General features: G+C 39.7%; 1 protein-coding gene across 2 annotated transcripts in view; it reads right to left on the bottom strand.

The window, feature by feature from the left end:
• TUT4 (terminal uridylyl transferase 4) overlaps positions 1–23,447 on the bottom strand; it is an 88,475-nt gene that overhangs the window by 4,461 nt on the left and 60,567 nt on the right. The window contains exons 19-27 of one of the 2 annotated variants that reach the window (XM_049774617.1): positions 19,534–19,647; positions 12,483–12,560; positions 12,178–12,355; positions 11,086–11,133; positions 10,915–10,997; positions 7,824–7,939; positions 6,413–6,624; positions 5,355–5,455; positions 2,504–2,951 (exon numbers count right to left, since the gene is read on the bottom strand). In XM_049774617.1, coding sequence (XP_049630574.1) covers positions 2,504–2,951; positions 5,355–5,455; positions 6,413–6,624; positions 7,824–7,939; positions 10,915–10,997; positions 11,086–11,133; positions 12,178–12,355; positions 12,483–12,560; positions 19,534–19,647 — 1,378 coding nt within the window. The remainder of the gene's footprint in view (positions 1–2,503; positions 2,952–5,354; positions 5,456–6,412; positions 6,625–7,823; positions 7,940–10,914; positions 10,998–11,085; positions 11,134–12,177; positions 12,356–12,482; positions 12,561–19,533; positions 19,648–23,447) is intronic. The other variant, XM_049774618.1, reaches the window with a different exon arrangement.

The following is a 23,447-nucleotide window of genomic DNA, read 5'->3' as shown; positions in this document are numbered from 1 at the left end:
AGTTACTTTTTTTGTTAGTTTTTGTTGTTGTTGTTGTTGTTTTGGGGCTATATCTGGCCAAACATTGAAGCAGAGCCCTAAAAGTAGAAGAGCTACCGGGGAAGTCTTTCAAAGCTAAAAGAACAATCTAAATTAACAATCAGGAATGAAAGAATTAGTCTGGGCCCGGAGAGATAGCACAGCGGTGTTTGCCTTGCAAGCAGCCGATCCAGGACCAAAGGTGGTTGGTTTGAATCCCGGCGTCCCATATGGTCCCCCATGCCTGCTAGGAGCTATTTCTGAGCAGACAGCCAGGAGTAACCCCTGAGCATCGCCAGGTGTGGCCCAAAAACATAAACAAAAAAAAAATGAATTAGTCTATGCGATATTAGTTCTAAAAATGTAAATACCGGGCCCAGAGAGAGAGCACAGCGGCGTTTGCCTTGCAAGCAGCCGATCCAGGACCAAAGGTGGTTGGTTCGAATCCCGGTGTCCCATATGGTCCCCTGTGCCTACCAGGAGCTATTTCTGAGCAGACAGCCAGGAGTAACCCCTGAGCACCACCGGGTGTAGCCCAAAAACAAAAACAAAAAAAAATGTAAATACCAGTATATTAAAGATCAAATAGTGGGTCCATCCTCATAGTTATATAATTCGGTGACTATCCTGATACATATCATGGAACATATGCAATAAATATTAGTTGAGGGCCCAAGAGGTGGCACTAGAGGTAACTCGGACGGACAGTGGTTCAATCTCCTGGCATCCCATATGGTCCCTCCTAGCCAGGGGCGATTTCTGAACGCATAGCCAGGAGTAACCCCTGAGCGTCAAACAGGTGTGGCCCAAAACACTCCCCCCAAAAAAATATTTGTTGAAGTAGAAGCAGAGGCCACGTATTCTTTGAGCTTGTACATCTCAATGAGTTCCCATATTGTGGCATTTCTGCTCAGTAAAACATATTTGTACTGTAAAATAAAACCCACGAGTTGTGGTATCACCCCAGGCACTATGTTTCTAAACCCTACGCAGAAGGGTCTGAAGAAGTAGGGTAGTGGCAAAGACATAGTAAGCCAAGCCCATCAGGAAAGAGTAAGGGAGTCAGTAGTTTCTCATATAGCTTCTCCCTCATGGTCTCTGCCAGACTCAAAAAGCCACAACTGCTCGTTATTAAACCAATATCATACACCAGATGGGGGAAGGTCAAATAATCCAGGTGGGCTCTTACATATCAAAAGAGATATTCATGGGGCTGGAGAGATAGTATAGAGGTAGGGTATTTGCCTTGAATGCAGGAGGACAGTGGTTCGAATCCTGGCATCTCATATGGTCCCCTGAGCCTGCCAGAAGCAATTTCTGAGTGTAGAGCCAGGAGTAGGTGTAACCACCACCCCCCAAAAAAAGAAATATTTATAGAGAAGAGGAAGATGGGAAACACTTTTGTTGTAGGTTAATCACTAGTTGTCGGGGACGGAGAAATAGCCTTGCATGCAGAAAGACGGTGGTTCGAATCCCGGCATCCCATATGGTCCCCCAAGCCTGCCAGGTGCACAGAGCATATGCATAGAACCAGGAGTAACCCGAGTGCTGCCAGGTGTGACCCTCCCCCCCCCAAAAAAAAACAAAACAAAAAAAAAAACTAGGTGTCATTTTACACCATATTACTCCAAAAGTGATCACTATGATCTCCTCCATCACTATGCTGCAAGTGTGACACCCCTGAGCATCACTGGGTGTGGCCGAAAAAACAAAACGAAATAAAAACAACTTGAGTCTACTGTGATTATGACAGTGAGTTACTGAGCTTTTCAATTTCAATAAAATGAGTGCTAATGGGGCCGGCGAGGTGGCGCTAGAGGTAAGGTGTCTTCCTTGCAAGAGCTAGCCAAGAAAGGACCGCAGTTCGATCCTCTGACGTCCCATATGCTCCCCAGGGGTGATTTCTGAGCGCTTAGCCAGGAGTAACCCCTGAGCATCAAATGGGTGTGGTCCAACCCCCCCCCCAAAAAAGGAAAGAAAATGAGTGCTAATGAAATAAAATCCAAGTTTACAGCTAGATTATACTGCCAGAAAGGTAGTATAGTGGGAACCTGACCCAGGTTTGATTCCCCACACTTCATATGGTCCCCTGAGCCTGTCAGGAATGACTCCTAAGTTCAGAGTAGAGCCAGAAATAAGCACCAAGCATCACTGAATATGGCTTAAAACAAACAAAATAAAAAAGTAAATAAAAAAGGGGCCGGTATAACAGAATAGCAATATGCGTTTGCTTTGTACATGGCTAACCTGGGACGGACCTGGGTTTCATCCCCAGCATCCCATATGGCCCCTTGAGCCTACCGGGAGTGATTTCTAAGCACAGAGACAGGAGTAACCCGAGTGCCACCAAGTGTGGCCCAAAAACAAACAAAAAACAAAACGAACAGACAAAAGAACCCAACCCCAAGAAAATGAATCAATAAATAGTAATATTAATAGCTCAATCTTTCTATGGACAGATACAGAGGATGGTACAAAGGATTACCTGAATTCCCCACTGTACCATTGTTGACCAGGGAATTTGGAGCCACAGTACGAGGCCAGTGTCCATCATGAGAGGTACTTGGAATTGCCACAGGTCTGGCAGCAGGCTGTGCGAAGATGATGCTAGGATCATTCAGGCCAAGACTGCTGGGGGCACTGCCTGGTGCAGAATGAATTACAGGGCCATGGATTGGCCAGGATGGGGCAGGGATCTGGAGGGGGTGCATTGGCAACAGTCCCATATTATGCATAGGAGAATACTGAGCTGGTGGTGACTGGGGGAAGTTATACATAGGCATCTGGACTTGGTGTGGGGGTTGGGCGCCCTGTTGAGGAGGGCCAAGTTTTGGTTGCGATCCAGGTTGAGATGGAGGCTGGGTAATGGCAGGTGACTGAGAAGAATTTTGTGGAAATGGCTGGGGCTGAGGAGAATAAGATGGTGAATCAGACTGCAGAGAAAAAAATAATACATTTAGAAATCCATTCACAAATATCTGACAGTCATTTTATAAAAGCAAATCATCAAAATATAAACTTAATGTCATTCACACTAACAAAACTCTACATGTGCATAACAACAAATAATAGAAACTCATTTTAAAGAGAAACTTTTACCAAAATCCTGTGTCATCCTATTACTGTCCTAGAGAAAGTCCTATTATACCCACCATATTACACCCATAGTTCCAATTGTAAATAGACACAACTACTATACAAAGACTTTGATTAAGTTTCTCAAGGCAGTGAAACTTTAATAACAAGCACACTTTAGGGGGCTGGAGCAATAGCAAAGTGGTAGAGTGTTTGCCTTGCACCTGGCCAACCCAGGATGGTCCTGGTTCAATTCCCAGCATCCATATGGCCCCCAAGCCTGCCAAGAGATACTTCTGAGCATAGCACACCCCTGAGCACCATCGAGTGTGGCCCTAAAAAACAAACAAGACCAAAACACTTTCAACAATCTTAAAGATTATAGTTGAAAGTAGGATGAGATTTTTAAAGCATTAACAATGATGATAAAGCAAAGTTATTACTATGATAAAGATTGTATAACATATAGAAATATCTAACTCATTTCAGAAAAAGAAAAATGAAGAAAAGTAGAGATCAAAGCAAATTTTCTGGATTAAGCTGAGACTGAAGAGTAAACAAACAGGGGCCGGAGAGATAGCATGGAGGTAAGGTGTTTGCCCTGCGTGCAGAAGGACAGTGGTTCAAATCCCGGCATTCTCGGAGTCTGCCAGGAGTGATTTCTGAGCAGAGAGCCAGGAGTAACCCCTGAGTGCTGCTGGGTGTGACAAAAAACCCAAAACCCCCCCCAAAAAAAACAAACAGGGCCTGAGAGATAGCATGGAGGCAGGGTGTTTGCCTTGCCTGCAGAAGGACGGTGGTTTGAATCCCAGCATTCCATATGGTCCCCGAGTCTGCCAGGACTGATTTCTGAGCACAGAGCCAGGAGTAACCCCTGAGAGCTGCTGGGTGTGACCCAAAAACCAAAAAAAAAAAAGTAAACAAACAAGCTAGACACAAGGGGTTAGGGATTAGAAGGAAGAATGGTTGAAGAGAAAGACTACTATGATGAATAAAGGTATAAAACTCAAAGCTTTTTTAAGAACATGGAATCTACAATAAAGAATTACAATAGTACAATGTCAGAGAAATGACAAATTTGAGGTACATATGAGCATACAGCAAATGCTAATTTTTTATAAAACATAAAAATTAAGTGAAGTATATCTTTAAATATTGGATGCTAGTAATAGGTTTCCTGAACGTGGAAACATTTTTTGTGGAGGTCAATATACTATCCGGTGGTGCTCAGGGGATGATGTGGGATGCTAGGGATCAAACCCAGGCTATTCAGGAGTTCAAATGGCCTTCCCACAGTGCTATCACACCCCAAAAGTTTTTTGCCCCAGTGACTCATCAAATGCTCTAAGAAATCTCTTTATAAAAAATAAAGAGCCCATCACTGTATCATATTTAATGATTTACAGTTGGGAGGTTGGTTGTTTTGGGGGGACACATTCAACAATGTTCAGGGCTTATACCTGACTTGTGCTCAGGAGAGAACTTATATAGGGCACCAAAGATTAAACATGGGTCAGACATATGCAAGGCAAGCACCTTACCTCCTGTACTTTCTCTTTTGCACTAGTAACCAACCATTTAAAAGCTATATTCACCTATTTGAACCTTCATAATTTCTTTAGTTCTGTTTTGTAAAACCTGGACATATTAATATCTATCACTTCCAATTATTACTCAAAGGATTAAATATGGAAATGTAAAAAATAAAGCACAATGTTAGATTTAGAGTATGCATTCAGATAAAATTAATTTTAAAAGCAAAAGATAAATACAGATCTAGAAAGATGCTAAGAGAAACTCAGCAATTGTAATATAAACTTGGAAATCAAAATTCTAATTCAATACTGTATTTCACAAGGCATATCTCATGATATATTCTTCAGAGCTTTGAAAAGAGAAGTTTCAAGATTGCCAAAACAATGTTAAATCCCTAAAACATCCATTTTTGGTCTATTTCTATAAATAGTACTAATATTTCCCATTAACAAAATCTAAAACTTGATAAATTATTACTTTACTTTGTTATAATTCTTATTTAAATCTAAGAAAGCAAACTCTTTGAAATCAAAATACATATCCATATATAAACCCAAATTTACATGACTCAAAAACTAAAGCTTGTTCAGCCTACTACCAAGAAGACCTCTATAAAGCACTATATGACCTGAAATTTGTACTTGTTGACTTCAAAAACTAACCACATCACCCATTATACTATCTCTTCCTGCCAAGATCAACACATTTGCAGAGAGAGTACTTACACATTCTGAGGATTGTCTTGTCCTTACACTCTGATCACCCTGTGGCTGGGCTGAACCAGCCACTTGTTGGACATTTACAAGGTTGCGGACCAGCTGGGCTGCTAAGAAAAGACATCAGAAAGAAAACAGATAAAGAAAATAGCAGAGAGGCCGGAGATGGCATGGAGGTAAGGCGTTTGCCTTGCATGCAGGACAGTAGTTCGAAACCCGGCATCCCATATGGTCCCGAACCTGCCAGGAATGATTTCTGAGCGTAAAGCCAGGAGTAACCCCCGAGTGCTGCCGGGTGTGACCCAAAATCAACAACAAAAAAATTTTTTAAAGAAAATAAAGAAATAATAATTGTATGACGAACTCTACTATAGAGTACCGTAGTTTTTGCTCTATAAGATGCACCTGACCATGAGACGCACATAGTGTTTACACAAGGAAAACAAGAAAAATATTCTAAAGCAAATGATGTACTAAGAGGTTGCTCAGAAATCGCTCTTGGCTTGGGGGACCATATGGGACACCAGGGGATCAAACTGCGGTCTGTCCTAGTTTAGTGCAAGCAAGGCAGATGTCCTACTGCTTGTGCCACCACTCCGGCCCATACTAAAATATTTAATAAACTATAAAACAGAATGATATTTCAACCATGTTAAGTAAACAGCAGTCAACGTCACATTAAGAATCATTATGACTGGGGGACAGAGAAATAGAATGAAGGTAGGACATTTGCCTTGCATGCAGAAGGACAGTGGTTCAAATCCCAGCATCCCATATGGTCCCCAGAGCTTGCCAGGAGTGGTTTCTGAGTGTAGAGCCAGGAGTAAGCCCTAAGCACTGCTGGGTGTGACATCCCCCCAAAAAGAAAAAACAAAATAAAAAAAGAATCATTATGACTCTCATTAACAAATGGAGGGAGTTTAAGTTTTTCTGGGAACCCCAAGCTCCAGGTGGCATTCATTCCATAAGATACACAAACATTCCCCCCCCATGGGGGGGCATCTTATGGTACAAAAAATACATTATTTCAGATATACCAGAAACTACATTTGGCCGTTTTTATTTACCTGCCACACTGCAATTCCTCTGACGAGCCAACTTGACCTCTGGACACTCCCTTCGTACATGTCCTGCATCGCCACATATGAAACATCTGAGGTCTCTAAAGTCTCGGGTGTCATGGAGGTCTCGGGAGTCAGGGTCTCGGGAGTCCTTTTCCTCTTCATTCCCTTCCTTCTCTTCTTCACTGTCTTTCTTCTTTAGTCTAAACAGTAAACTACTGATACCAATAATGTAGAGCTAGGGACTTGCAAACTAAATCATAGAACACACTAAATGATAAAAAATTTCACAATAACAAATAGACTAACATGCCCTTTGTTTCATGCAACTTTCTGAAGTAAAGGGAAACTTACATTTATAGCACATTAATACATAGAAAGTGAAAATTAAAAAAAAAAAAAATGTAGGCCAGAGCATAGTACAGCAGGTAGGCTTTTGTATTGCATGCAGCTAACCCAGGATTAATCTCCAGGTCCCCAGAGCTTACTAGAAGTAACTTTTGAGTGCAAGGCTAGGAATAACCCCTGAGGACCTCTGGGTGTTGCTCAAAAAACAAAATTAAATTAAATCGTATTTAAATTAAAAGTTTAAAGCAAATAAATAGCACTGGTAAAAATGAAAGAGTTTGTTTCATCTGAAAAGCTCTAAGCTCTTTACAGTAAGATTTGATGATTTAAAGGAGAATTTTCTTGGCCTATTATTTTCAGAAATTATATAGGATATACATACATATACATTCCTCAAGGCTATGTTATATAGACAACTATCACAGCATATATCTCAAGAAATTTATTTTTTTTAATGAATTTTATTTTTGAGTTATACCCCAACTACTATGGGGCTACTCCCAGCAGTGCTAGAGCTAGAGGACCATGCAATGCTAGGATCAAATTCAGGGCTCCCACCTGCAGCACTTTAGCCCTTTTGTAGCTGATTATTATTCTGCATGACTGTAATCAAATACCATGTCTTGATAATATATATATGTACATGTGTGTACGTAGGGCCACACTTGGCAGCACTCAGGAGTTACTCCTTGCTCTGCACTCAGAAATTACTCTCAGAAGACTCAGGAGACCATATAGAATGCCAGGGATCAAAACCAGGTTGGACAATGCAAAGCAAAAATCCTAACCTACTAGCGCTCCAGCCCATTGACATTTTTACTTGGTTGTTGAAATAGTTCCCATCCCAGAATGTCAATAAATGCTTTTTGAATAAGAAAAAACCCTGAAAAACTTCATGAATAAATGTGATACCATAAAAAACTCACCATATTACAAACACCAAATAAGTATGAATTTATCTAATGTCTAATTTAAAGTCTCCAATTTCATATAAATATTTAACAGCTACAACTATGACTATGCTGACACTGATTTTCCCTGTAATGTTAACAGATAATCAACAGCCAACCTTCTCCTTTTAGGGCAGTCTTTCATGTAATGTCCTATTTTTCCACACACACGACAACATCGATCATTGGGAGCCAGTTCTCCATCCGTTAATACTCTGGAATCAAAGAAGTACTCCTAGAAAGTAAAGAAAAGTAAATTGCTATGAATTTGTTAATCTACTGGGAAGACCAATATAAAAATATCTTTAAGGGGGGAGGTAGGTTATGAAGAGGTAGAGGGAATGATAGGGTTAAGATACTACCTTTGCACACATACACTGTAGACCCCAATTCAACCCTACCACCACAAGGGTCCCCAAGCACCACCAGGAGTGATTTCTGAGTATGGCTTACCCTCTCCCAAAAAGGAAATATATATCAACATATATTTCACTGTAACTGAAATTATATATAAAAATAAGATGAGAACTATCACCATCAATATCACAGTTACTGAAAGCAGTAACTACTTATAACCAATCACATTTTCTTCTCATTTAATCCATAGCATTATTAAAATATCACCAAGCAGACACTATTTTTATCGTCTTATGCCCCACTGTAAGAGTGTCTGAGATGAGAATGCTCAGACCTACAGGGGAACCTGTTCCACATCTGACAATAAAATGAGTACATCCAGGGATGTATCCTATGTTCACTAGGACAAACCATATAGTATCAAAAATCAAAATATGGTCAATAATATGGAAGGGATGCACTTTAATCCCTGTACTACCTCTCCAGGCCTTTATTTTCCTTTTTGTTTCTCTTGGGACCAGACATGCAACAATCCCAAGACTTACTCCAAGGCTCTGTGCTCAGGGGTTACTCCTAGCTATGCGCTCAGAAGTCACTCCTGGCTTGGGGGACCATAGGGACGCCAGGGGATCCAACTGTGGCCCATCCTAGGCTAGCACTGGCAAGGCAAATGCCTTACTGCTCCGGTCCCAGGAATCACTTCTTTGTGTATGAAGAAACCCTGTGTTGTGCTGGGGAGTGAACTGGGGTCAGTTCTAAGTACTTAACCCCTGGACTCTCTACAGCACTCCCTAATCTTCCTTTTATCAACTAAAAGACTCAAAATACACATAGTTGCCCATAAAGAAAAGGCTCAGGTAAGTAGCCAATGAAGCAGAGCAATTTGGGGCCTGAGTGATAGCACATCGGTAAGGAATTTGCCTTGCACGCGGCTGACCTGGGACAGACCCGGGTTCGATTCCCAGCTTCCATATGGTCCCCCCTGAGCCTGCCAGGAGTGATTTCTTAGTGCAGAGCCAGGAGTAACCCTGAGCACCACCGCGTGTGGCCCTAAAACAAAACCAAACAAAAAACCCAGCAATTTCTCTCTGACTACAAAATTTATATTTTTTGTACTTCCAGGGAATTTCTGAAAAGGAATGACCTTATTTACATGAAGAGTTTGTGTAAATAAATAAAACAATTCTCACTTAGTTTAAGACTGAATCTAAATACAGTACAGTAATTTAAAACCTTTACTAAGGACAATGCAATCAACCTGGGTTAGTTCACGGGCATTCCCTGGCATCCTGTATGGTCCCCCAAGCACACCAGTGTGTTAAAACCCTACAAGCTTGCTAAACCTACATGTAGTGCATACATGTTAGTACTTCTTAACCTATTATTCCCTCACCCAGTAAGTAGTGTCCATCCCCATACCCAATTACTTTCTTCATACTGAATTCTATTTGGTCTGATGTCACATATATCATTATGCTTGTTTTTGTGGAGAATTTTTATTTTGGTATTTTTTGCTTTTTGAGTTAAATCTAACAATGCTCAGGGCTTACTAATGGATCAAACCCAGGTCAACTGTGTGCAAGTTAAGGGCCCTACATGCTGTACTATCACTATCACTCTGGCCCCAGTTTTGTTTTTTGGGGGCAACACATGATGTAACACAGAGGTTACTCCTAGCTCTACATTCAGGATTCACTCCTGGTAGTACTCATGGAACCATAGGGGATACTGGAATCAAACCCAGGTCACCTGAGTTTAAGACGAGTGCCCGACCCACTGTAATACTCTAACCCCAGTCTAAGTAGTTTTCTTTTTCTTTCTTTCTTTTTTTTTTTTGATTTACCAATGGCTTTATGATTATTTTCTATCCTTTCATCCTGAGCCTGTGCTTATCCTTTCATTTTAGATATGATTCCTGTAATCAGCAAATGGTTAGGTATTGTTTCCTGATTCATCCCACCATTAAAATGTCATATAAATCATTATGTTGATTTATAATATCTATAAAGGGCTATATTGCATTTTACTGTGTAAAAAACTATTGCTTCTACAATTGGGTATTTGGTTTACATAAATCATAAATCATCTTTCAGAATGTTTTTATCCCTCCTTCTGATATAACTAAATGAAAAACTTGCAGAAGTCCTACCTAGCAATAGAAATCAAACAAACAAAAAAAATAGGTAATCAAAGAAGTTCAGATTGGAAAAGAAGTGAAATTATCACTGTTTGCAGATGGTATAGTAATGGATCCTAAAGAACCCACAAGTAAAGCTCCTAGAAACAAGAAACTAATATAGCAAAGTTGTCGATTACAAAATCAATACACAAAAATCAGTCATATTCTTTTATACAACTAATAATCCAGAAGAAAAAGATCAAAGTGCATACAAAGTTCTATGCCATCAAATTTAGCTTATCAGGGTGACACCAAGATTAGAGCAAATACCTCTTCTAATAATTAGTTTTAAAATTTGTTTTCACTAGGATCTACAGACACAGTACAGAGGTACAGGAATTAAGGCTCAGGCCTCCTTATACATGGTTAGTTCTAGTTTAGTTTTAGGTACACCTCTGATTCCCCAGGCCCACTAGAAATGAACTCTGAGCACTGCAAGGTGTGGTGGTGGTGGATATGTGTGTGTTTATTTTAACTTCATTTTAACTATTCTTATCTTTCACTCAATGAAAGCTTATTTAATACATTCTACAAACCACAGACCTTGTACATAATGTTCAAATACCATTTTGTGTCTTTCCTTGTTTCTATTACCACTATTGGCAATAAGATCAGGTTTCCAATAACAAAGGGGAAAATTTGTTATAAGAGATTCAAAAGTCATATAAACTCACAGCTTCTCTTCCAATGAGTGGATAAAAGGGAGTACCAAAAAGTTTCCTTCCATTGATAAATGCCTTCATGATGAAATTGGTCACTATCAAAGAAAGAAGTAAACAATAAAGATATAGATTTTAATGCAGAAAACTTAAAAAAGTGATTGCTAGACATGTACTAAAACTTACTTTTTCTAGAAACTCCAGCACCAAGGTTATGATTCAAGTCAAAAGGATCTATTAAAAAAGAAAGAAAAAACAGATCAGATTTTTATTTATTTATTTATTATTTGGTTAGAGCCATAACTGGCATTGTTCAAGGGGCCAAAGCGGTGGCATGGAGCAGTAAGGCATCTGCTTTGCCGGCACTAGCCTAGGACGAACCCGAGGTTTGATCCCCCAGCATCCCATATGGTCCCACTAGCCAGGAGAGGGGAGAGAGGGTGGGAGAGGGGAGGGAGGGAGAGAGAGGGAGAGGGAGGGAGGGAGGGAGAGGGAGAGAGGGAGGGAGAGGGAGAGAGAGGGGAGAGGGGGAGGGAGAGAGGGGGAGGGAGAGAGGGAGAGGGAGAGAGGGAGAGGGAGAGAGGGAGAGGGAGAGGGAGAGAGGGAGAGAGGGAGAGAGGTAGGGAGAGGGAGAATGAATGCCGGAAATCAAGCCCTGGTTGGCCACATGCAGACAAATGAGCTGCATGCTACATGCTATATTATCACTCTGGTCCTCAGACTTTAAAGTATACTATTTATAACAAAAGATGCATGCGTAGTAGTTATAACTAGAATTAGATATAACAAGTTACTCATTAAAATTATAAAGAAACTGATAAAAATCAAGAAGAAAATCTTTCAGATTAAAAAACTGTTTTTGTCTTTGTGTGGGGGGCCTACATCAGATGACAATCAGTGGCAGATATAGAATCCAGGTCAACAGCATGCAAGGCAAAAATCCTATCACTATGCTATTGCTCTGGCCTCAGATCACTCAGTTTTTGTTTTGTTTGGTTTGGTTGGTTGGGTTTTTGGGCCATGATGCTCAGGTGTTACTCTTGGCTATGCACTCACAAATCACTCCTGACTTGGGGAGCCATACAGGATGCTGGGGATTGAACCAAGGTCCATCCTGAATTGGCCACGTGCAAGGCAAACCCCCTACTGCTGTGCTATCGCTCCAGTCCCATTCAGATTTTAAATGACTTATTTTCTTCTTCCTTTCTTTAGCCAGATGAAATTCTGGCATTTTGCTGTTATTTTATTGGAGTTAAGTGACTTAAGGTAAATGGTTACCTTCAATTGCAATGCATTTGGATGTCCACTGTTTCTCAAAGGTTGTCAACAGCTTTTTCTGTCGAATGCTAATTACATATTCCTTAAAGTCAAATTCTTCTGTATAAAAGCGAAGTAGTCCCAACCAAAGTTCTCCTAATGTTTCTGTGTTCTTTCCAAGTGAAGGTAAACGTTTTTTCTACAGGTTAAAAAAACAAAAGATTTAATCAAAATATGTAGTCCAAGCCAAAGTAAAAGCATTAAATTATGGAAATAAATCGATTATCAGCAAATATTCTCCAACATAAAGACTATGAAAAAATTACCAGTTCTTCTGTTTTATCAAAAAAAAAAGCATTCCATCCATCAACCATTCTCTGTGGAATCTGCTTTCCATCAAAGATCTGCATAAAAAAAAAATTAGTGTAGTATTATTTTAAGTCATCCACTCAAAAAGCCTCACTTCATCTTAGAATATACCTATGAAGACATAATAAACATCTTCCAAAAGTAAAGATTAATGAATCCAATATATCAGAAAGACTAGACCTTAAGAAAAGACATATTAAGGAAAGATAAAAAAAGATATTAAGAGGGGCCAGAGAGAGAGCACAGAAGGTATGTGCATGTGGGAGTCACAGGTTCCATGGTTCTTCATGGTTTGCCACACACCACTGAGAGTGGCGCATGCTGAACATAGCACCAGAAATGATCCTCACACACACTACATATAGGATGTGGCTCCAAAATATAAACATTTAATATTTTTAGATACAATCTTAAGAGCCTAAGATTAAACAAATGACTTTTTAAATATTATTGGATACTAACATGGTCAGTAAAAAAAAGTTCAAAATTAATGAAGTAAACAAAACAAAACAAAAAAAAGCCCTTTCAGAGACAGTATTGTCACCAAAAGATAACAAAGGATCATAAAGGTAGCCCTATACAACCTATTACCTACTGGCTGTATAACCAGATTCAATGAAACTGAGAAAAGGTTTAGATACCTTTAGTCATATCTATCAGATGAAGCTGGAAAATCCTAGGTCACTGATTTAAAAGCAAAAAACAAAACAAACAAAAAAGGTTCCATCCTAGTATCCCTTATAGTCCCCAGAGCCATATTAGAACTAATTCCTGAGCACTGCTGGGTATGACCCCAAAACAAAAATAAAAAAAAAAAATCAAAAGAAATGTAGCTGTCCTTGTCCCCAGAGCCATATTAGGACTAATTCCTGAGCACTGCTGGGTATGACCCCAAAACAAAACAAAACAAAAAAGAAATGTAGCTGTCCTTGATGAATACTGTAAAATCTCCAGGATTAATTTGGAATAATAATTTTCTTTCCTAAAGAAGTGGAGGTTAGGGAAGTAATGCTACTTAACTGTAATAAAAGTAGAAAAGATGGATTTGTCTAGTCAAAACCCTGTAGGCAATTATGAGTTATCTTCTATAGTATTTTTTGTATACTATCTGTATACTATTTCTATAGTATTTTTATTTTGTTTTGAAAGCAATACCCAAATGGTGCTATGGGGGTGACAATGTACTCAAGGCATCATGCAGTTGAAGATTGAACCCAGGTCTCCCACATCTAAGACAGGCACTTCATAAAGAGCTATCTGCAAAAACAAAACAAACAAACAAAAAAAAAAACCTATCTGCTATCTTTAAACTACACAAAATAGTGCTACAACAGGTTTAAAGTTAGCATGTGGGGGTCCTAGAAAGAGTACAGCACTAGGAGTAGTTCCTGAGCATAGAGTCAAGAGTAACCCCTGAGCACCACTAAGTATGGCCATAAATACCACTAGGTATGGCCATAAATAAACTAACAAATAAATAAATAGCCTATCTTGCTTTCTTGTGTCAGTCCAGTTAAGAAATGGCTTGTTATACACTAGACTTCAACATATAAAACAGAACAAAGCAGAGTTACTGTGATAGAAACATGGGTACAGAAAATACTCACCCTATCTTTTACTCCCCATTCATCATCTAAATCTAAATGAATACCAGAATTTACCAAAATACATCTTTTTGGGGAATGGGTTTGGGGAAGGGGACATTGGGGTATGCTTGGCAATATTTAGAGGTTACTCCTGGCCCCGCACTCGGATATTACTCCTAGCAATGCTTGGGGGACTGTAGGGACATCAGAGATTGAACTCAGGTCAGCCACATATAAGGCAAATGCTTACTATACTAACTACAGCTCCAGTCCCACAAAAATACACTTTAAAATCTTTAGATAAGTTAGTCTCTCATGGCTCCTCCCAATTTTTCTTGTTCACAATTTCCAGGGGTCAAACGAAGGTCTCATGCATTAAAGGCTCTATCACTGAGTCCCGTGCCCAAATCAACTCCTTTTTTTGGGGATGGGGGTGTGTCACACCCGGCAACGATCTGGGGCTACTCCTGGCTCTACACTCTACTGGGAAGCTTGGGGGATCATATAGGATGCCGGGATTCGAACCATCCTTCTGCATGCAAGGCAAAAGCCCTACTGCTGTGCTATCTCTACGGCGCCAACTCCTTCCATTTTTAAATAGAATAATGATTTACAAATTCATCTACAGAAGTAAGAACAACAACAACAACAACAAAAGAATCAAAAACATGTTGATGCTGGAACTACAAGTTGTATTATTTGAGTTATATTCAAGCTACAACCATCAATGTCAATGTGTTATATTCCTTATCTCCAGAGTCAAAATTCTTACATTAGACTGCCAAATAAAGAATAGCTAATGTTTGCTGAGTAATTATATTTATCTTATAATATATATATATATATCTTAGAAGCATGTTTTTTTTTTAATTTCTTTATTGGTTTGGGGCCATACCCGACAGCACTCAAGGGTTACTCCTGGCTCTGTGCTCAGAAATCGCTATTATCAGGCTTGGGGGACCTTATGGGATGCTTGGGATAGACCGTGGGCCTGTCCTGGGTCAGCCACGTGCAAGGCAAATGCCTTACTGCTGTGCTATCACTTCAGCCCCTTGCAAGCATGTTTAACTAAAGATAGAGTTCATAGGGATTTTATCTAAGACTTTTTCACTTTTTGTAGTTAGAAGATGTATCTAACAATCATATACAATTAGCAAAAATTCCGACTCATTAAAACAAAAAAAAATGCAGAAGCATGACAATTCAAATAATAGTGTCTAAACAAAAGATCAAAGATCTTGAAAATTATAACTTTTAAAGTCAAAACCTATTATGCCCCTATGTATTATATTGCTATTATTTTGCTATATAAAAATAATACAAGCTATCTCTTTAGATCTTGATTATTTTTTAGAGTATTCTGAGTAACAACTATGGTTTAACCCCAACTACAATGGCTGGTAACCAAGAATGAACCTCTGGGTTTTATAGTGTATTACCACTGGTTTACTTGTTTGTATAAATCCTAATGTTTCAGAGTGTCTGATTTTCCTGAAGAAAAATTTAACTACTCTTTTACATTTCCTTTTTTCTCTCGACAACAATCAAACTCAGACTTAGTCATCTCTCTAAAACCTGACAAATAATTCAATCATAATTGTACAAGAAGCACACTTAGGGGCCGGAGAGATAGCATGGAGGTAGGACATCTGCCTTGCACGCAGAAGGACGGTGGTTCGAATCCTGGCATCCCATATGGTCCCCCGAGCCTGCCAGGAGTGATTTCTGAGTGCAGACCCAGGAGCAATGCCTGAGCGCTGCTGGGTGTGATCCACCCCCCCCCAAAGAAACACACTTATACTCTTCCATTTTATTGTTTCATTCTAATGTTTAAATATCTACTGCTAACTATTGCAGTAGTTTGTGGTAAGTACACATAATAAGTAAAGAAGTTATCATCTTGGGGCAATAGTACAGCAGATAGATACACTTGCCTTGCATGTGGCTGACCCAAATTCAATCTCCAGCATCCTATGGCAGGGGTGGTGAACAGGATTTTTATCCTCACTCTCTCAAAATGGCAAAATGCAATATGTTTAATAGATTATTGTGTGAGTGTTTGTTTTGGCAGGTCACTGCGTGGTGTGGCTCTGTGACTCTCACAGTTTAAAATTTTGGCTCTGTGTCGAACTTGTTCGCCACCCCTGTCCTATGGTATCCCAAGCACTGCCAGGAGTAGTTACTTCCTGAGTGCAGAGCCAGGATTAAGCCCTGAGCATCCCCAGGTGTCGCCAATAAACAAAATAAAGCAAAACAAAAAAACCCAAGAAAGTAACCATCTTATTGATACCAGAGATTAAGTATGAGGGTGGTGGAGAGGTAGAGGCCCACAATGGTTAGTGGTGATTACTAGACATGTTATGATAACTAGTGTTTATTTAGTTGCTAAAATGAGAAACTGTTATCCATTAAAATTTTTTGTTTTAATCATATTTTTAGATTTTAGGCTACACCCAGAACTTACTCCTGGCTTTTATACCCAGAATTACTCCCGGCAGGCTCAGAGTTACCATATGGAATGTTGGGGATAGAAACCAGCAGACTTGCATGGCAAATGCCTTACTTGCTACATTATCTCCCCACACTGTTAAAAATTTAAATTTTACCAAAAAAAATTAAATTTACAGTTTCATCTTAATAATCTTAAGTGCATAATCATCAGTAATATGTACATTAGTGTTATAAATAAAACAATAAATTTAACAGCTCGCAATGTCCATGTTCCTGCCAAGCACTACGTGTCATGTTTGGGGAAAAAGAATGTGTGCATGTGCATGCCACACCCAGCTGTATGCAGGGCTTACTCCACGTTCTGTACTAAGGCATCACTCCTGGAAAAAATAAGGGGGCCACGAGGGACCTATGCAATGTTGGGAATAGAGACTAGGTCAGGTGCATGCAAGACAAGCACCTTACCACTACTAGCCCTCCAGCCCACAGTATTCTACTTTTTTTTTACTTCCTATCTCTATAAACTTAATTACTGAAAGTACCTCATGCACACAATCAAACTTGAAGGTCTTCAAGTTCAACCTTTAAATTTTGAGTTTAAAACTGATAAAAACTAAGAAAACAGAAAATCATACTAACAAGTCTGAATAACACTTCTTAGTCTTTAGCATAAATTACTGTGTTAAAATTCACATTTTATCATGACTTACTAGAAAATAAAATCATTCTGCTTAGTAAATATTTTTATCTAGGAAGTTTTGTATTATTAACAGAAAAAATACTCTTAGTTGATCTGTACTTATACTGAATCTCTTAAGTCTAGATTTGATTATAAATTGAACCAAAGATCATCAGCTTCATTAAACATATCCTTACCCTTAAAAGTTGATCGGTGCCAATGATCAATACTTAAATGATGCCAGAGCAATGGACAATGGGGTCCGATATGATAAGCAAAAAAAGGCCAGAAGCAAAAATCCATATATATCATCAGTTCATATGTATCACAAAGCCCCCCACAATTAGAGTTTTCTATGAAGACAAACATCCCATGAACTATCTCATCACTGTCTGTTAAGCAGATAATGGAGAGAGCTCTTGAAGATAGATGGCTATGTCAGCTCTATCTACATTTTCACAATAACCTTTTCACCCCCCCTGGTCTTAGGGTCACTATCAGTGGGCTTGGGAATCATGCAGTACTGAAGATTGAACCTGAGCCTTCCAGATGCAAATCATGTGCTAAAGCTCACTAGGCTATCTTTTCTCTTTGGCCCACATTTTCCCAGTAATTTTAATGAAGATGCAGATAATAATAAAATTAATCATCATCTTCATTTATGAACATCTATTTTAGTACCTACAGAGACATTTGATGTCTCTAGTTACTTTACCAATATTGAAATAAAACTATGATTGTTTTATTGACGATACAACTATGACTTGGAAGTCAAAAAAATTGTTGAAAGTCGCAATGTCAATTAGAATTCAGACCATTTAGCTCCATCTACATAATCCTGCACTTTCAATATATCATGCTGCCCCAGTGGCTCCACAAAAACAGGTAATATAATGGAAGAATAGAAAAATCCCATAAAGGGCCCGGAGAGATAGCACAGCGGCGTTTGCCTTGCAAGCAGCCAATCCAGGACCAAAGGTTGTTGGTTCGAATCCCAGTGTCCCATATGGTCCCCCGTGCCTGCCAGGAGCTATTTCTGAGCAGACAGCTAGGAGTAACCCCTGAGCACTGCCGGGTGTGGCCCAAAAACCAAAAACCAAAAAAAAAAAAAAAATCCCATAAAAACAAATTTGTGCCCCATTGTTGTTATTCAGCATATCCTGTCCAAGTGGGAGCTACTGAGTTCTTAGTGGAGCAATCATGCATAAGATCCCACTGTAAAAGCCTTAACAATAATAAAATAATAGAGAACAATCTTGACTAACAAAATCCATGCTAAAGTTCAAACATCCTGGTGTACATTAATCTACAGAATGCCTGAAACTGTTATTAAAAAAGAAACATTAACCAACATAGATATGAAAATATTTCTGTGGAAGAGTCACTTCAGTTCTACTTCTCTTCCAAAAGAGGGAAGAAAATACTGCTAAAACATTAATTAGAATGATTAAAAAAGAAAAGCCCTTACTGAGGTCATCAGGCACCCACCAGATGGCGTGCTTAGTTCTTTTCCCTTTTGTTTTTGTTTGTTTATTTGTTTTTGGGGACAACACCCAGAGTATTCAAGGTTTATTCCTAACTCTGCACTCAGGGATCAGACCTGGAAAGGCAAAGGGGATGATATGGGGTCCTAGGGTTCAAACCCAGGTCAGCCGCATGCAAGACAAGCAATCTTTGCCATGCCTATCAAAGCTTATATGAATCAGTGTTATTTAAAAAAAAAAAAAAAAACTACTGCTTTCCTTATATCTCATCAAATTTGTATGAATATAACTATAATCTGTTTCCCTTGATGTATATTCTTAAGCTTGATGAAATTAACATGACCTTACAGAGATGAGTAAGAATTTCCTTGGATTTTCTCCCAACCAAATTTCAAAGTCGACCAAAATATACCTAGGAATAAAATCAAACTTATTGCCAGGCAGAAAGAGAGAGAAAAATCTGAAAAACACACTTGATTGCATCAACACTATACATGAATGTGAGTTTATATGAAACTTTTTTAAAAATTCTTTTCCATTTTAACTTGAAAACAAAAGTACTATACCCAAGATCATCTGCAGTGTTCTCAGAATTCATTGTGTGACATACAAATGTTGTGTAAAATATTTAATAATACATTCCATCTAATCTTTACTAGTCTATAATCTCCTGTAGCAAAATTTTCGAAAGTTTAGGATGTCTTCTAAGCTTTATCAGCCCTTATATAATCTCATGAACTAAGCAAATTCTTCTATTGTTAGATCAACTATTATCATAAATTTATTTGTAGTTTTCTTAAACACCTACCTCTTGTAGAACCGGAATAACAGGTGGTTTTCTTTGCTGCAGAAAATACAGCACCATAAGGATATAAGCATAGGAAGATAAACTTCCCCTGGAAGCATCTCCAATGTCACATCGCTAAAGAAACATGAGTGAAAATAAAATTTCAGAATCTAGATCCAGGGAGAAATAGCAACTTCTTCAAGACACACTACTTTTTCATTTATCTTTTGTTTTAGAATGATACCCTTCAATGCTCAAGGAATTGTGCTCAGGGATCACTGAAAGTGTGCTCAAGAATGACTCCTGGTAGGACTAGGGGAAAGTGTGGAGTACAAGGGACTAAACTTGAGTCAGCCGCATGCAATGCAATCACCCTACCAGTCCCAAGACATCTTTTTTTTGGTGGGGGGAGGGGGGTTGGGTCACACCTGGCAGTGCTCAGGAATTACTCCCAGTTCTGCACTCAGAAATCGCTCCTGGCAGACTCGGGGAAACATATGGGATGCCAGGATTCGAACCACTGTCCTTCTGCATGCAAGGCAAATGCCCTACCTCCACACTATCTCTCCAGCCCCAAGACTTTTTTTTTTGGAGGGGGGGCCACACCCGGCGGTGCTCAGGGGTTACTCCTGGCTGTCTGCTCAGAAATAGCTCCTGGCAGGCTCGGGGGACCATATGGGACACCAGGATTCGAACCAACCACTTTTGGTCCTGAATTGGCTGCTTGCAAGGCAAACGCTGCTGTGCTATCTCTCCGGGCCCCCAAGACATTTTTTAATCCATCAAGAAGTCAACAAAATTTCAATCATATTACAAATTATAGTATAAAGTGGCATACTCTAAAGAATAATTTTGCATTATAATTATACAATATTACAATTATAAAGTAAGCAATATTTGCCTAGACATTCTGAGGCTGTATCTTGTAAATAAGCAAAGAATGAAAATGAAATGGTGAATTTTTTAAATTATAACATTGATAATTGGGGCCGGAAAGATAACATGAAGGTAAGGCGTTTGCCTTTCATGAAGAAGGTCATCAGTTCGAATTCAGCTTCCCATATGGTCCCCCGTGCCTGCCAGGAGCAATTTCTGAGCATGGAGCCAGGAGTTTCCCCTGAGCACTGCCGGGTGTAACCCAAAAACCACACACACAAAAAAAAAAAAACCCTGATAATTACGGCAAAGTCTTTAAAAACTGACAGCTATATATATATATATATAAAATGGAATACTATAAAGCCATTTTCTTTTTTTAATATTTTTAAACTGGGTGGGGTGAAGAATCACACCCAGCTATGCTCAGAGATCACACCTGGCAGTGCTCAGGGATACCAGGGATCAAATCTGTGTTGGCCATGTACAAAACAAATACTCTACCTGCAGTCCTCTCTGCAGCATCGGTATAGTCAATTTTAAAAGGGACCAGATGGGGCCAGAGCAATAGCACAGCAGTAGGGCATTTGCCTTGCACGCGGCTGACCCAGGAAGGACCCAGGTTCGATTCTCAGCATACCATAGGATTCCCCCAAGCCTGCCAGGGGCGATTTCAGAGCACAAAGGCCAAGAAAAAACTGGTGGCCCCAACCACCACCAAAATAAAATAGGACCAGATGACCAGAAGGACAGCTCAAATAACAAGAGTTTGATTGTGGACAAGGCAAGTTACCAGAGTGCTGTTAAACTGACCTCAGAGGCACTCAGTACCTCTGGATTGAAGCAACACCACATGGCTATGGCTAAGGATTAAATCCTTTTTTTTTTTTTTTTTGGTTTTTGGGCCACACCCTGTGACGCTCAGGGGTTACTCCTGGCTATGCGCTCAGAAGTTGCTCCTGGCTTCTTGGGGGACCATATGGGAGCCGGGGGATCGAACCGCGGTCCGTCCTAGGCTAGCGCAGGCAAGGCAGGCACCTTACCTCCAGCGCCACCGCCCGGCCCCCACTTTTTTTTTTTTTTTTGAGGATTAAATCCTTTAGCCAACAGAGTGGGCCATATCTTGCTAGAACTGGCCCCTGGAGGCCCTCATTAAGCCTTGCCCAAAAGAAAAAAGAAACAGAAAGGGTGAGGGGAGGGTGTTTGCAGTGCTTGCCTTTTATTTTCCAACACTGCTCAGGGAGGGGGAGTTCTTAGTACACACTAATAGAAATTAATCTCTAACGTATTTTGCTCAGTGAAGTAACTAATGTTTCAGGACATTTATACTTGTAATTATAAAAAAAAAAAAAAAAAAAAAAACCACCTGAGAGGGGTCACTGAGATAGTATAGGGGTTAAGAGCATGCCTTGCATGAATTGTTGTGATTCAATGCCTGGCATCATATGGTTTCCAGAACATCACTGGGTAGCTTTGAGTTTTCTGAGCACCAAAAAGTATAGCTCTGATAGTCTCACACCCTAGGGAATAAGTAGCATCCAATCCTCTTAGACGTGTTGGCCCACCTGAATGCATATCACTGGGAGGGGAACCCATTTCCCATTTTAGCATCTGGGACACAACCCACCACACACAAAATCACACGGGAAAATTTTAATACTGTCTGCTTTCAGCAAGAGGTACTAGCTGGCTAAAGAGGCGCATAAGGGGTATTTTCAACTATTAGAAACACCTTTATGCCTTTTGAATCTTAAACTATATGTATCTGTTAGCTGTTCAAAATAATTTTTTTTTTGTTTTTGTTTTTGGGCCACACCCGGCAGTGCCCAGGGGTTACTCCTAGCTGTCTGCTCAGAAATAGCTCCTGGCAGGCACGGGGGACCATACGGGACACTGGGATTCGAACCAACCACCTTTGGTCCTGGATCGGCTGCTTGCAAGGCAAACGCCGCTGTGCTATCTCTCCGGGCCCTCAAAATAATTTTTAATTTGTTTCTGGATCACATCTGGCTGTGTACAAGACTTCATTCCTGAGCTCTGCACTTAGGAATCACTCTTGGTGGTGCTCAGGTAGCCAAATAGGATTCTGGGGATGGAACCTCGGTTGGGTGTATGCAATGCAAGTGCCAATAATATCTCTCTACTCCTCAAAATAAACTTTAATTAAAAAAAATATCCAGGGATGTGACAGAGCAGTGGATGTATATTATACACGTCTTAGGTCCTGGCTTTGATTCCTTCTCTATCACCAAAAACAAAACACCTCAAAAATTTCATGTAAGGGGGCCAGAGAGATAGCATGGAGGTAAGGCATTTGCCCTACATGCAGAAAGTCGGAGGTTCGAATCCCGACATCCCATGTGGTCCCTGAGCCTGCCAGGAGCGATTTCTGAGCATTGAGCCAGGAGTAACCCCTCAGCACTGCCGAGCCAAATTTTTTTTTTTTTACCAAAACTGTAATATAACTGTAATGTATATAACAACCATGTTAAAACTCATTTCACTAAGTGAATATAAAAATGCAGATACATCAATTAAATATACTTTTACTATGCAGCTGCATACCTTTCTTTTTCAGTATGTACTCTTGTCTACAAAGACATGTATAGGAATGTTTATATCAATGTAAATTATGTTGGTAGAGTAGGCTTTATTAAATGAAAGTGTAAGATATACTAAAACTCTTACACCATAGGGGGACTGAAGAGATAGCAGAGGGTAGGGCATTTGCCTTGAATGTGGCTGACCTGGGTTCAATCTCCAGCATCCTGAATTGTCCCTAAGACTGCCAGGCACTGTGATTTCTTTGCTCAGAACCAGGAGTAACCTCTGAGCACTGCAGGGTATGCCGCCCACCCCCAAGAAAGAAACATAAAACACATACACCAAACATTCACCAATTCATTATGTACCATACAGTAGACACTAGGAATATAAAGATCTCAACCATCACAAAGTTTTTAACTAGGTTATAAAAATAAATTCCATTCATTACTCTTTTGTTAGAATGAGTGAAACATGAGGTTTCACTGGTACTGTTTTGTCATTTAAAAATTTAC

This window comes from Suncus etruscus, chromosome 6, assembly GCF_024139225.1.
Source record: "Suncus etruscus isolate mSunEtr1 chromosome 6, mSunEtr1.pri.cur, whole genome shotgun sequence".
NCBI classification, from domain to species: Eukaryota; Metazoa; Chordata; class Mammalia; order Eulipotyphla; family Soricidae; genus Suncus; species Suncus etruscus.
This window is presented reverse-complemented; position numbering and strand designations above follow the sequence as displayed.